Source organism: Cebus imitator, unplaced genomic scaffold, assembly GCF_001604975.1.
Source record: "Cebus imitator isolate Cc_AM_T3 unplaced genomic scaffold, Cebus_imitator-1.0 Scaffold54, whole genome shotgun sequence".
NCBI classification, from domain to species: Eukaryota; Metazoa; Chordata; class Mammalia; order Primates; family Cebidae; genus Cebus; species Cebus imitator.
Window position 1 is genome coordinate 8436740 of NW_016107369.1, and position 14025 is coordinate 8450764.

Consider the following 14025-nt stretch of genomic DNA (forward strand, 5'->3'; position numbering starts at 1 on the left):
AGTGTTCTAGAAGCTCATACTGCACTTTGTGTTAAGGGCCCGGTATTAGGGTTCTCCAGAGGGAGAGACCCAATAGGAACCAAAAGGAACTTTATTAGGGAGAATTGGCTCACACAGTTAAAAAGGCCAAGTCCCATGATAGGCCATCGGCAAGCTGGAGAATGGGAAAAGCCTGTAGTGCCGCTCCCAGGGAAGGCAGTAGAGTGGCACAGTCCCAGTTCAAAAGCCTTAACACCAGGGAAACCAGCAGGGAAACCCCCCCAGTCTGAGGCCTGAGAGCCCCTGAAAGACCTCTGGTACAAGTCTGAGAGTCCAGAGGCTGAAGAACCTGGACTCTATGCCCAAGGGCAGGAGGAGAAAAAGTGCCCCTCTCCAGAAGGTAGAAAGAGAGAGAAGAAGCTAAGCAAGCTCAGCATCCCCCTTTTCCCGCCCGCTTTGTTCTCGCCTTGCTGGCAGCCACTTGGGTGGTGCCCACCGACATTGAAGGTGGGTCTTCCTCTCCCTACCCCCTGACTCACTTCTCAGTCTCCCCTGGAAACAGCCTCACAGACACACCCAGCAGCAGTACTTCACCAGCCATGTAGGCATCCCTCAGTCCAGTCAAGTGGATACCCAAGTGACCATCACAGGTCCCTTATGAAAGAAGCAGCCAATTAACGGATCTTCTTTTCTGCTCATAAGGAAATGGGCTCTGGAATGGAGAGTGGTTTCCCTATGTTGGGGGGTGGATAAAGTCCTCTTGATTCAGTGTTCACTTCCATGTCCTGCTCATCACACCACTGGACCTTTGTGTCCCTGACACTGAGACAGGAGGCCTGGGTTAGGGGAAAGGACCAGATTCTTATACCTGCCACTTCATTTGCATTTCCTGTTTCTCTCCCACCCCTGTCATCTTCACAGAGGATGAGGACAGTGAAGGCCCAGGGAGTGAAGACAGTCGTCTACAGCATTCACCCAACCAGTCCTACCTCTGTATCCCATTCCCTCGTGGAGAGGATGGGGATGGCCCCTCCAGTGATGGAATCCATGAGGAGCCCACCCCAGTCAACTCGGCCACCAGTACCCCTCAGCTGACACCAACCAACAGCCTCAAGCGGGGTGGTGCTCACCACCGCCGCTGCGAGGTGGCTCTGCTCGGCTGTGGAGCCGTTCTGGCAGCCACAGGCCTAGGGTTTGACTTGCTGGAAGCTGGCAAGTGCCAGCTGCTTCCTGTGGAGGAGCCTGAGCCACCAGCCCGGGAGGAGAAGAAAAGACGGGAGGGTCTTTTTCAGAGGTCCAGCCGTCCTCGTCGGAGCACCAGCCCCCCATCCCGAAAACTCTTCAAGAAGGAAGAACCCATGCTGTTGCTAGGAGACCCCTCTGCCTCCCTGACGCTGCTCTCCCTCTCCTCCATCTCCGAATGCAACTCCACACGCTCCCTGCTGCGCTCCGACAGCGATGAAATCGTCGTGTATGAGATGCCAGTCAGCCCAGTAGAGGCCCCTCCCCTGACCCCGTGTACCCACAACCCCCTGGTCAATGTCCGAGTGGAGCGCTTCAAACAAGATCCTAACCAATCTCTGACTCCCACCCATGTCACCCTCACCGCCCCCTCGCAGCCCAGCAGTCACCGGCGGACTCCTTCTGATGGGGCCCTTAAGCCAGTGGCCCTCCTAGCCAGCAGGAGCCCCTCCAGCAATGGGTTGAGCCCCAGTCCTGGAGCAGGTGAGAATTCTTCCTGTTTTCTCTTTCTTCTCTTTGTACGTCTCCGTTTGCAGGCCTCATTTTCTCTTTCCACCTCTGGATTTGAGTGAACATCTTCCCTCCTCTTACTCAGCCAATTAAGAAATGTGGTTTTGGGATCAGGGAGGTGGCCAGGGCTGGCTGTCTTCTCTCTGACCTGTGCCTCAGGGGGTCTTCCCTGAGAATTGAGAGAAGACAGGCAGGAAGAATCAGAAGACCTGGGACTCCTTTGGAATGTCCAGGCCCTGAGTCTTAGGGTAGGGTAGTGTTTTCAGGGCACAGGAAGGGCAGGAGTCTAGTTTTTCCTTGAGGAGGATGATGCATTTACCAGGAAGGAATCTTGCACTGTAGCTGGGAAGGGTATGTTCTGCCACATAGCTGGGATTTTGCCTCTTATTATAGCATTAGTTCACACACTCAGAAGGCAGGCTTCCACCTATTCATCACACCTTTCAGCACTCACCCCTGACTCATACCTTCCTCTTCAGGTTTGGAGATGTGTCCAGGTAAATTGCTATTCCTGTGCATATGCCTGTCCTCTCCACTTGAGACCTGACACCTCGGCACACACACTCATCCCTGGTCTTTCTTGTCACCATCTCTTGCTCCCTGGGAGACCTAAGTCTGTCTTGGAAACAGCCTCTAATCCAGTAGGGAAAGAGGGGATAATAGTATCCTTTCAATGAGATTTAAGTGTCAACAACAATTGTATTTAACCATTGGCATGACCTGCCCTCCTGTTCTTTGGTTATGCTCAGATATGTGACCTCTTTGGGAACAGAAACCCTCCGTGACTCACCTTTGGACTTCTGATACCTAGCTCTGTTCCCGTCACATGTTTATACCATGAATGAACAAAGAGATGAGCCCTTAAGTCAGGGGTCAGCAAGCTTTTTTTGGTGAAGGGCCAGACAGTAAATATTTTAGGCTTTGGAGGCCATACAGGTTCTGTTGTAACTACTCAACAATGCTGCTGTAGTGGGAAAGCAGACACTGGATGTGGCTGTGTTGCAATACAATTTTATTGTTTTCATTTTTTTCAAACAAAGTCTCACTCTGTCACCCAGGCTGGAGTGCAGTGGCATGATCATAGCTCACTGTAGCCTTGACCTCCTGGGCTCAAGCATCCTCTTGCTTCAGCCTCCGAAGTAGCTGGGACTACAGGCATGCATCACCATGCCCAGCTAATTTTGCAAAAAATGTTTGTAGAGATGGAGTTTCACCATGTTGCCCAAGGTGGTCTTGAACTCATGGGCTTAAGTGATCCTCCTGCCTTGGCCTCCCAAAGTGCTAGGATTAGAGGCATGTGCCACTATACCCCATCTAAAACTTCATTTATAAACACAGGTGGCCAGCTTGTGTGTCATTTGCCAACATCTGCCTTAAATTATTTCATTACAGATAAGACCCCCATATATCCTATTATTCTTACCAGATATAGGGATCCGGGCCTTCTTTTGTGACACATGACACTATTGTGTCCCCAGTACCTCCCAGCCCACTGCATGGCACATAGTAGATGCTCCACAAATGTTTGCTGATTCATGTTCTCCTGAGCGCATAGGGGTTTGGTAGTGCTGTGGGGGAGTAGTGGATATCTAGCCTGAAAATATGGTGCATCTTCTGATGCCTCTCCCTTTGCCTTTTTTTGACCAGGAATGTTGAAAACCCCCAGTCCCAGCCGAGACCCAGGTGAATTCCCCCGTCTCCCTGACCCCAATGTGGTCTTCCCCCCAACTCCAAGGCGCTGGAACACTCAGCAGGACTCTACCTTGGAGAGACCCAAGACTCTGGAGTTTCTGCCTCGGCCGCGCCCTTCTGCCAACCGGCAACGGCTGGACCCTTGGTGGTTTGTGTCCCCCAGCCACGCCCGCAGCACCTCCCCAGCCAACAGCTCCAGCACAGAGACACCCAGCAACCTGGACTCCTGCTTTGCTAGCAGTAGCAGCACTGTGGAGGAGCGGCCTGGACTTCCAGCCCTGCTCCCGTTCCAGGCGGGGCCACTGCCCCCTGCCGAGCGGACGCTCCTGGACCTGGACGCAGAGGGGCAGAGTCAGGACAGCACTGTGCCGCTATGCAGAGCGGAACTGAACACACACAGGCCTGCCCCTTACGAGATCCAGCAGGAGTTCTGGTCTTAGCATGAAAAGGATCAGGGTGGGCAAGGGGGACAGCCGGAGGAGACGGGGGGAGCTGGCGGGCATAGCCCTTTCTCAGTATTGGACCCCCTGAGATCCAGCCCTACTTCTTGCACTGATAATGCACTTTGAAGATGGAAGGGACAGGGCCACTTCGGAGGGTCTCCTGCCCTGCAGGGTCTTTCTGCCCATGTCCACTGGAGGGGCTGTGGCCATCAGTTCTGGCTGTGTAGGGGAGGGAGGGGTGCATGCATGTCCCCCACCCTCCACAGTCTTCCTTGCCTTTAGAGTGACCCTGCAGAGTCACTCAGCCAAATCTGTCTGCTGCTCCCTCTCCTCAGCCAGCTAGGTGTGCAAAGAGCTGTCCTGGGGTCCCTTTGTTAGCCCTGAGTTCGGCTTCCCAAACACCAGTATTGAATGTTCTGTGATTGATTTTGCTCCTCCTCCGCTCTCCCCCAACACCCAGCAATCGGAATCTGGCTTGGTTCGAGATGGGAGCTTTTCTGTGTCCTAAGCCTTTTCATGCTAGCTGGAAGACTGAAAGCGAGGTGGCCCAGTGTGGGGTCATAGGGCTTGATAGACCTGGCACTACATATCTGCATTTCAGGTGCCCTACCTATTTATGTGAGCCCACAGGTGGAAAGGGGAACTGCCCCAGTGAGAACAGGGGGATGGGGGTGTTGGGAAAAATACAGTGAAGTTGCAGTGAAAAGGTTAATGGAGCATGTCCTTATTCTTTTTGGAAACACTCAAAGGGCAAACCAGCAACTGTTGAAGGTACCCATTTACCTGCTTGGGGTCAGGATCTGGTCAGACCAGGTTCAGATGCAATCATATGCTCATCCCAGGACTAGTTTCTTGGGGGACTCACTCACTGGTGCCAGTTCTAAGTCAGAAACAAAATTCCTGTTCCTTTTTTTGTCTAAACTATGTGTTATTCCCTTCCTTTGGTCTTCACTCTAATCCCTGGAGTTTGTGGGCTTTCGGTTATGTGTTTGGTTAGTAGATATCACGCAGTGCCCCAGAATAACATACGAAGGTGGGCCCTGGGCACTGAGAGTTGGGAATTCACTCTCAATTGGGCCGTCCATGTTGTGATGCCCTTGAAGTGAAATGGAGCCAGCAGGAGTACCTTCTGTAAATGCATGTGGCAAAGTGCTATTTATAGGGTGCCCAGGGAGCCACTGATATACGATCACCTCTAGGTCCCTCATACTGGAAACTGACCAAGGCCTGTGCTGGGCTCTGGACATGAGCTGGGTAGGAAGGATAGCAGAAGACAACCCTGACGTTTCTGGAAGTTGTTTCCTTAACTTGAAAGTTGAGCTTCCTCTAAAGCTTTCTCACGGATGTCCTCACCATGCCACTACTCTGAGGCCTCTTGTGTTACGTATGAACAGTTGTTTTTATGTGGGAATGATGACTTGATTGGGAGTAGAGTCTCAAGGTCATTCCCGTCTTCCCTGGAGACTCTCTGAATGCTGCTCCACTGTCTTTTGTCTTGGAGTATTTCTCTGGCAACGTTGGAGGTCACTCAGCAGGTTCCTTGCATTTGCTGCCTGGATGTGCAGCTGGCAACCGTGATGAATCGGTCGCTGCGCTTTCTCTATAACTAGGAGAGATGTCCTGCCTTGGGGTTGATGAAAGGGGTGACCTTGGTTTTCATTGTTCCTTGCTTTATGAGCTCATTAGCACTTTGGTTCAAGGGGCCTACCAAGTCTTGGACGGGGAGGCGCTACTGGTTTTGTTGGCCAAGGTTTTGTTACCGCTTCTCCTCTGTGTCCTTCTCTTTGTTCAGTGAAACCAAGATGCAAAGGATTGTTTTTTGCCCCCATTCTCCTACTCCTGGGCTAGGAGGGAAAAATGTGAATTTTACCAGAAGTTCTAGCCAACCTAGTGATCCTTCTTAAGTCTTGATGGGGAGAAGAACATAAAAAGTCTGTTTTGTGCCCTCCTTCCCCTGGGCCCTCCATAATCCCAGTCTAAGCCACGAACACATCTGTCTATACTAGGCTCCACTAAATAGCCCTCTTGTGGCCCTCCAAACCATGCTGGCTGTACACAGTGCTTTATGGTCTGAGGCAGAGATTTTTCCTTTGCTCGTTTTTAACTTTTGCCATTGTGTTAGGTTGCAGCCATCTTTCCTGGAAAGATGTAGGTAACTGATGTAGTGTAGATTGAATGATGGCCACCCGCCATCGAGTGAGAGGTTGAATGCCATCCTTACTTGTCCACTGTGGGGAAAGACAAAGGAAGCCTGGGGCTTTGCTAAGGAAATAATGGTACCTGAAAGAAGCAAAAGCAGGGTTATCTAATGATGCTGCTGTGAGCATCCACGAAGAGGGAACAGTTACCATCTCGCAACTCCTACACACCTGGCCTCTGATGTGCCCCTGACTGCCGCCCTCTCTCTGTGGGGCAAGGCTGGAGACAGGCTGAGGATCTGTATAGCAGCAGGTCTCAGTGGCTTTCTACTCACTAGGGTTCCCATGCTCTGTGGTCCTTGTCAGGAGCAGGCCCTGGAGCTGTGGATGAAGCCACTTGAGTGGCAGTAGCTGGCCCTGGCTTCCCCTGCCTTCCATTTGCACAAAGACATATTCCTTCTGCTCTTGGAAGGTGCTCACTACATGGAATATGGTGATAGGAACAGATACTGCTCTCTGCCCCTGCTCCTTGGATCCTTCAGCTCCTACCACTGATTCGGATTATCCCTTGGGGACCCCCTTGGGGATCCAGACTGCTGCCAGGAGGTTGAGTAGATACCTCAGTTATCTGGATGTTATTTCTGAGAGGCTTTGGTGGATACCCTTCACTTGGCATCCTGTGGCATCCCTAGGGTCTTCTGGTAACAATAATAGCAACAATGGTATCTTACATTTGGGACAACTCAGAATAGTGCTGACTTTTCCTCCTGACCTTTGCAAAATGACATCATTTTCCCTGTACATTTGATACACTTGCTAGTAGAGAAGCAGAAATGCTTAAAGATGAAAATTCAAGTGAAGAGAAATTAAAAAGTGGCTTGGACTAATTGCTGAGTGGGGCCACCGGGCTCTGAGAACTGAACAGGTTGGCTGCATTCCCCATTCTGCTTTTGCTGTGTGGCCATAGGCTTGTCTCTTTAGCCCCTCTCAGATTTCCTTCCTTTAAAAGCAGTCATCACATCCTTCCCTCTCAAGGGCGTTGGGTGTATGTATCAGAGAAGGTCAGTGAAGCACCGCAGCTCCTTGCCAGCTCCTAGAGGGAGCTTGCTTCATCTCTACAGGGTGAGTTGCTGAAGTTGAGACCTTTGCCTGGAGGAAACTTGCCTTTTGTCCTTTGGCTTCTGGAAGAGGAGTGATTTGGAGGTGGCTGAGCATGACTAATGGGGGCCCATCAGGCCCATGCCCTTCTGCTGCATTTATGTAGCACCTGGTGTTGACAAGCATTCCTTCCTGATTCCCCCACTTAACTTGTCGGACACAGTCTGCCAATGTCATCCTCACCATTTGTGTCTTACAGAGAAGGAAATGGGAGAGGAAGGTTGGTAGCAATGTCAGAGTGACAGTTGGCTGTCTCTGATTTCTTGGGGTCATCAGTCTGATTTGTTTAGAGCCTGGAATCATCCCAATTCCTGGAAGAATCTTTGGAAAAGGGTCCCCTTGTCCTTGGGACATATGTCATGGTCACTAAGACCCCTTTCCCTCAGGCTGCTGTTGCTCAGAGACACAATGAGCAACATCTAGATGTCCTAGATACCCCTAGGACATCTAGACCTGACTTTTCAGGAACTGTTTTGCCTCTGTGGTCTCCGCATTGGAGTCCTCCCTGCCTTCTCCTTCCCCTGTGTGAAGGAAACACCTCCCTAACCATCCTAACTCATCCAGCTCACTTTTAACAAAGCAAAGAGCAGAAGGCACTGAAGACTGGATGGCTGTGAAGGCACACCTTGGGTTGGAAACCGTGCTGGCAGGAACCTGGTGATTAGAGCTGCCTGCTTCCTGGGTGTGTGAATTTGCACATCTTTTTCTCTCTCTGGACTTTAAAAGCCTTCTGTGAGCTGGGGACGATACTATCTACTTTCCCTCCCGAAGCCCTTCTAACTTTAAAATGTATGGTCCTGGAGCCCTGAGACCTGCACAGAAACTGCAGCCTTGCTAGATGGCTTCCCTTGTGCAGAGAAGTGTGCGTGTGTATGAAATATATGTACAGTTTTATGTTAAAAACCGTCGAATATCAGCTGTTTCGTATGGATTAACCTAAGGTACCTGCCTCTCTCTTTGGCTTTAGGTCTGAGAATGACTTGTCTTTGTCAAGGTATGCTATTGTTAGAAACACATTACCCAATGCATCTCTTCTTTCAGATCAGCATATTCCTAGACTAGGAATTCATATTAATGAAAATTCACATATGAAAGGAAAACCCATTGCTATTTCTGGGGAGGACCTCAGTCCTGGGCTTTCCCCTGGTATTCCTACCTGGATGGCAGGAGGAGGAAGTGGAAATCCTGCTGATTAAGGCTAAGTAACAGGGTTTAGGTGCCTAATTAGCATGACCCAGCCCGGGACTTCCAGTTGGCTATGCAGGCCAGGTGAGTCTCTTACAGACTTCCTCTCAAACTGCTGTTTCTCATTTTGTCCTGATGAGATATTGATGGTCATATCCACACCCTTCCTCATCCTTTTCCCTTCTTGGGCCCTGAAACTACCTTGGCCTCCCTAGGCTGTTCAGGGAACCCTGGCTTTGCGCGGCAGCATGTTGGGCTCACTCTGTGATCAGGAGCCAGTAGGACTGGTCCTTCCTGATTCTTACTGCCTGTGGTTCCCCAACCCCTGCAAGCCTGCTTTGGGCCTTGAGCTGGAAAGAGAAGAGCCCTGGGGGCCAGCTGGTTATGGGAGCTGAGCTTTTCCACACGTCTTTGTTAACCCTTGGAAACAGACCCGCCTTTCCCCGACCCATCTTCCTACCTGTCTTGTCTGACCTGCCCTCCTTGAAAGCACTCACCACCTAGTTTTACTAGGCTGATTGGCAGGTGTGGACATGATAGGTGTCTAACTAGTTAGGTGTCTCAGGATGGGACACCAGAATACAATTCCAGGTGTGCACAGACAGGCCTCTGCTAGTGGGACATGTAGGGTAGGTGTGTGGGCATTCTGAACCCAGAGGTCAGAGTAGCCACAAGCGGAGCCCTGGGGAGCGAAGGTCCCAGGGACATGGTGTTCCTTGCCCTGTGCTCACAAAGTCCAAGGCTAGGTTTCTGAAGTAGTATGCCGCCGTTCCTGAGATCCTTCACACCTGGACACCTACCCAGACAAAGCCTGACTGAAAATTTTGATACTGCATTCATCATGGAATTTTTCAATAACTCTGATTTTTTAAAAAAATTGCATTGCAATATGATTTATCATGATTAGTGAAGTTCTTTTGCTTTTTTTGGTGCCCCCTTATATTTTGCACCAAAGGCGAGGGCCTCACTCTACTCTAGACCCAGTTCTGCCTGCCCCTCACCTGGACCTGTGAGAGGGACTTAAGTACCACTGTGAAATAGGTTTCATGTTTTTTTCTTACCCTTCCCCTCAAGTCCTGAGTGAGACAGCAGCTCTCTGGGAGTGCTGGAGTTTAAATAGGAGTGTAGACTTATAGCAGGGAAACATCTGGGAGTTTTTAACTTTGGATCTACACCTGGGTGTGACATTTCCTTGGTGTTCTCTGCCTGCCTTTCCGGCTCTTTGCAGCCCTGAGGACACTTGTGGGAGTGTGTGCACTCTGCGGAGAAGGGAAGTGATTAGGGCAGAGAGGCCCCTTTAGATTCTCATCTTAAACCTCTTTGGAACATCTTTGAATTCTAGGAGAAGTGAATAAACTTCATTCATTCTCTCTTCCAGATTTCAGAAGAGACTGAAGCGAATGGAGGCTTTTTCACTCCCTGGCATGCCAGGAGCCACTCTCCCTAGCTCTGTGCCTACACAATGAGTCTTCAGAATTTGGCTCGTCACATCCTCTGCTAGTATCATTTCCACCACCCTCATCATCCTCTGTCATCTTTATTTCGTCCTCATCATTTCTCTCTACCTCCAGTTCAGAAGCCATGCTGGCTGTAGCTCTTTTCTTCATCACCATCAGAGTGAGGCATAGATGTATCCCGGCCTAGGTATGGAGACTAGTAATAAATGATAAGAAATCATTAAACTTTTTCCATGTGGGGAGTGTTATTCTAGCAATTCATATGTGTATATATATATATATATATATATATATATATATAATTTTTGACTCCTTACAATAATTCTGGGAGATGGATTTACCCCCATCTAAGGATGTGGAAACTGAGGCTCTGATAGTTGTGTGATTTGCCCAGGGTCACACAGCGAGGAAGCAAGTTGCTGATCTGCTTTGTCCCAAAGCCATCTCTGTTTTTCCTCTGAGCACATTTCTAAGCCACTGCTAAGGCGCTCTGAGATAAAGTTGGCCTAGCTCAGGTCCACCTAGGTTTTGAGATTGCCCTTTGCCCAAGGAGGAATTGTGTCCTTGGCTCGCTTGTCGTCTGCCTGTGATTGGACTTGCACCCAGGCTGGAGTGCAGGTCTCAGCTGACATCCTCGATGCTGCTGGCTGCCTTCCTCTCCCTGTTGCCTCTCCAGTGACTCCAGGGGTTTGAAGCACACGGGAGTTGGACATACCAATTCTGTAGCTCTTCTCCAAACACCACTGAAGGCTGTGAGCCTCTCTCTCCTGTTTCCAGCCCGCAGGTGCCCCACTGTGGCTCTTCATTCCAGCTTCTCACTTTTCTCCTAGTCTCTTGAGCTTGGAAGCCTTACTGTAGCTCGTGTCTCCTCCCTGGGCGTTTGAAGTCAGGCTTTTGCCTTTCTGGCACATTGAGCCACATGCCCTTGATAACCAGTTGTGGCAAAGAAGGGAGGTGATGAACTTGCTCATTTTCTTGTCTGATTTCCCTCACTACTTATCCTGCACATTGACTCACAACCACTCCCCCACCCCCGACCCCCAGATATCTTATAGTCTAAGGCAATCTTTTAGAGGATTAAGGAAAGGAGTTGGAGATGGGTTTTACTTAGTTCACAGAAAAGCTTTCTTTGGGATTTTCCTCCCCCTTAGGGCTTTTAAGTCTAGGTGAAGTGAAAGTTCACGTACGTGTTTGTTTGGTTCCTCTGTAATTAGCTACGAGTTTTTATCCCTAGACCTCCTCTGCTCCAGTGTCTTGCCCACGTGTCCTGCCCCGTGTCCTTGAATTCCCATTTTGCTTTGGGATTTAAGTTATTGTATGTTGTCAACAATATTTAAAGATGAAAAAGTCCTGAAGGAAACTTATCAGATTCTTTCCTTTGGCTTTTTTTTTTTTTTTTCTTTCACGGTACTGTAAATTGTTAACTAGGGATGCCAAGCAGGCTTGGTCCAGTGGCTAAACCTCTTATTGTATTACAGTGTAATGCCGATCTCAGCCTGGTCCCAATGCCAGAGCACACAGAGACTTGAATAAAACTGTTATAACGATTCCTTCTGGTTTGCTGTGGTTCTTCATAAACTCATCCTTTTCGCTCTCTTTCTTTCTTTGCTTCTTTCTTTTTCCTTCCCTCCCTCCCTTCTTTCCTTCCTTCCTTCCTTTTCTCCCTCTGTCCCTCCCTCTTTCTTTTCTTTCACTCTTATTGCCCAGGCTGGAGTGTGGTGGCACGGCCTCGACTTGCTGCAACCTCTGCCTCCCGGGTTCCAGCAATTCTCCTGCCTCAGCCTCCCGAGTAGCTGGGATTACAGGCACTTGTCACCACACCTGGCTAATGTTTTGTTTTGTTTTTTTTAGTAGAGACAGGGTTCCATCATGTTGGCCAGGCTTGTCTTGAACTCCTGACCTCAGATGATCCACCTGCATTGGCCTCCCAAAGTGCTGGGATTACAGGCATGAACCACTGTGCCCGGCTGTTTTTTTCTTTTCTTTTTTTCAGAGACGGGGTCTTGCTATATTGCCCAGGCTGGAGTGCAGTGACTGTTCATTGGCACGATCCCACTGGTGGTCAGCATGGGAGTTTTTTGACTTGCTCCGTTTCTGACCTGGGCCGCTTCACCCCTCCTTAGGCAACCTGGTAGTCCCCTGCTCCTGGGAGGTCACCATATTGATACTGAACTTGGTGTGGACACCCGATCAGCATAACGCACTACAGCCCAGAACTCCTGGGCTCAAGTGATCCTCCCACCTCAGCCTCCCGAGTAGCTGGGACTACAGGCACGTGCCACCACGACCAGCTGCTTTTTTCTTTTTAATTAAACTGAATGCTCAAGTAACTGGACTGTTTCCAGGGGGTTTTCATATGTAGGAAAAAAATAACTGGAGAAAGATGGAAATGCTGCAGAAAGGAGGTGAGTGAGAAGCCTCTCTGAGGGTCTATGAGCCTCCAGCAGGACCATGGGGGCCTTTGTGAATGACAGTGCCGAACAGTGCAATCTCTGCTCACAGTTGACTTCCACACAGCTCGTGGATTTTGGCTTTCAGAGCCACTTGTGAGTGCGTGCTGTCTCCTACTCCCTACCACTAACCATGCTGACATTCCTGGTGAAGTTGTAAATGGAGCTAAGAAGACAAACACATGGAGTTGTAGACGTGAATAAGATTTACTGGCTATGAGTCACAGATTCCTTGTGGCTCTGATGCTCTTGATGGCACTCGTCAGCTGTGTGACCTTGGCAAGCAACTTAACCTCTCTGGGCCTCTTCTGGAGCAAGCTGATCACAAAGCAGCCTTTGTGCCCTCACTTCCCATGATTTTGTGCTAGGTGGGGATGAGGATAAAGCAGACAAGATAAATCTTGTTTGTGGCCATTCTTCACAGTGTGAATCCTCTAGTTCATCATTCAGCTACAGGTGGAAAAAATGACTTCTGAACTTAAATATTCAGACACTCTCATGCATGAATGCTTTAACTTTTCATTTCTCTCTGACCTCTTTGCTCTTTTCTCTGACACCTGGGGAAGGGTGACTCTGAGGTGAGGTTCTGTGTTGGATGCTTGGATTGTGAGAGCAAAGCTGAGATTCTGCTGAGCCTTCAGGTTAGTTTGACCAGGATCCAGATAAGCCGACTGGGCAAAGATGAAAAATTGACCAATCTCCTCACTGGTGCCATATGGAAAGGTGCCATATACTGTTTTTGTTTTGTTTTGTTGAGGCAGAGTCTCTGTTGCCCAGGCTGGAGTGGAATGGCAAGATCTTGGCTCACTACAAGCTCCACTTCCTGGGTTCAAGTGATTCTCATGCCTCAGCCTCCCCAGTAGCTGGGATTACAGGCACATGCCACCATGCCCAGCTACTTTGTATTTTTAGGAGACATGGGTTTCACCATGTTGGCCAGGCTGGTCTCAAACTCCTGACCTCAGGTGATCTCCCCACCTTAGCCTCCCAAAGTGCTGGGATTGCAGACATGAGCCACGTCACCCGGCCAGGCAGCATATACTGTTAACATGTATACAAATTGCTACATGTTTCTGGAAAGCAGCTTGGCCATATGGTATTAAGAACTATAACACAGGCCTAGTAATCCCATTACTACTCAATAGTAATAAAAACTTTCAATGTGCCAACCATTGCACTACAACCTATGTTATCTCATTTACAATATTTCAACATCTTTAAGAGTAGGTCTGTTATGGCCGGGTGTAGTGGCTCACGCTTGTAATCCAAGCACTTTGGAGGCCAAGGCGGGCGGATCACCTGAGGTCGGGTGCTCAAGACCAGCCTGACCAACATGGTGAAACCCCGTCTTTATATATAAAAAAAAAATTTATTTAAAAAAAAAAAAAGAGTAGGTCTGTAATTATCTCCATTTTACATTGAAGAAAGGGCCAGAGGGTTGAGTAACATGCCCAAGACCACACAATTGGCTAATAGTGAAGTTGAGATTTGTCTGATTCTGGCATCTGCGTTTGTATCGTAAGATGGAGTTGGATGCAGGCAAAGATTTATAGATTTATAAGTCATCCCAATGTTATTTACAGGAGCACTCAAGAGACTACAAATGACCCAAATAAGAATCTGGGTCTTCTTCCACCCTCTTCCTTACCCAGCAACATAGAATCTGAGACAGTGAGAGCAAGAAGGCTCTCTTTACAAATTACAAAACCGTCTAAATGCCCGACAACAGGGGGTACTTAAACTGCTTTTTTTTTTTTTTTTTTTTTTTTTT

General features: G+C 49.1%; 1 protein-coding gene across 1 annotated transcript in view; it reads left to right on the forward strand.

Moving 5' to 3' along the window:
• The window catches only part of MAP3K9 (mitogen-activated protein kinase kinase kinase 9), an 89484-nt gene extending 80268 nt beyond the window's left edge, over positions 1-9216 (forward strand). The window contains exons 11-12 of the mRNA XM_017528760.2: positions 901-1704; positions 3379-9216. Of these exons, the coding sequence (XP_017384249.1) occupies positions 901-1704; positions 3379-3863 (1289 nt within the window). The 3' untranslated portion in view covers positions 3864-9216. The remainder of the gene's footprint in view (positions 1-900; positions 1705-3378) is intronic.
• Positions 9217-14025: the final 4809 nt, after the last annotated feature.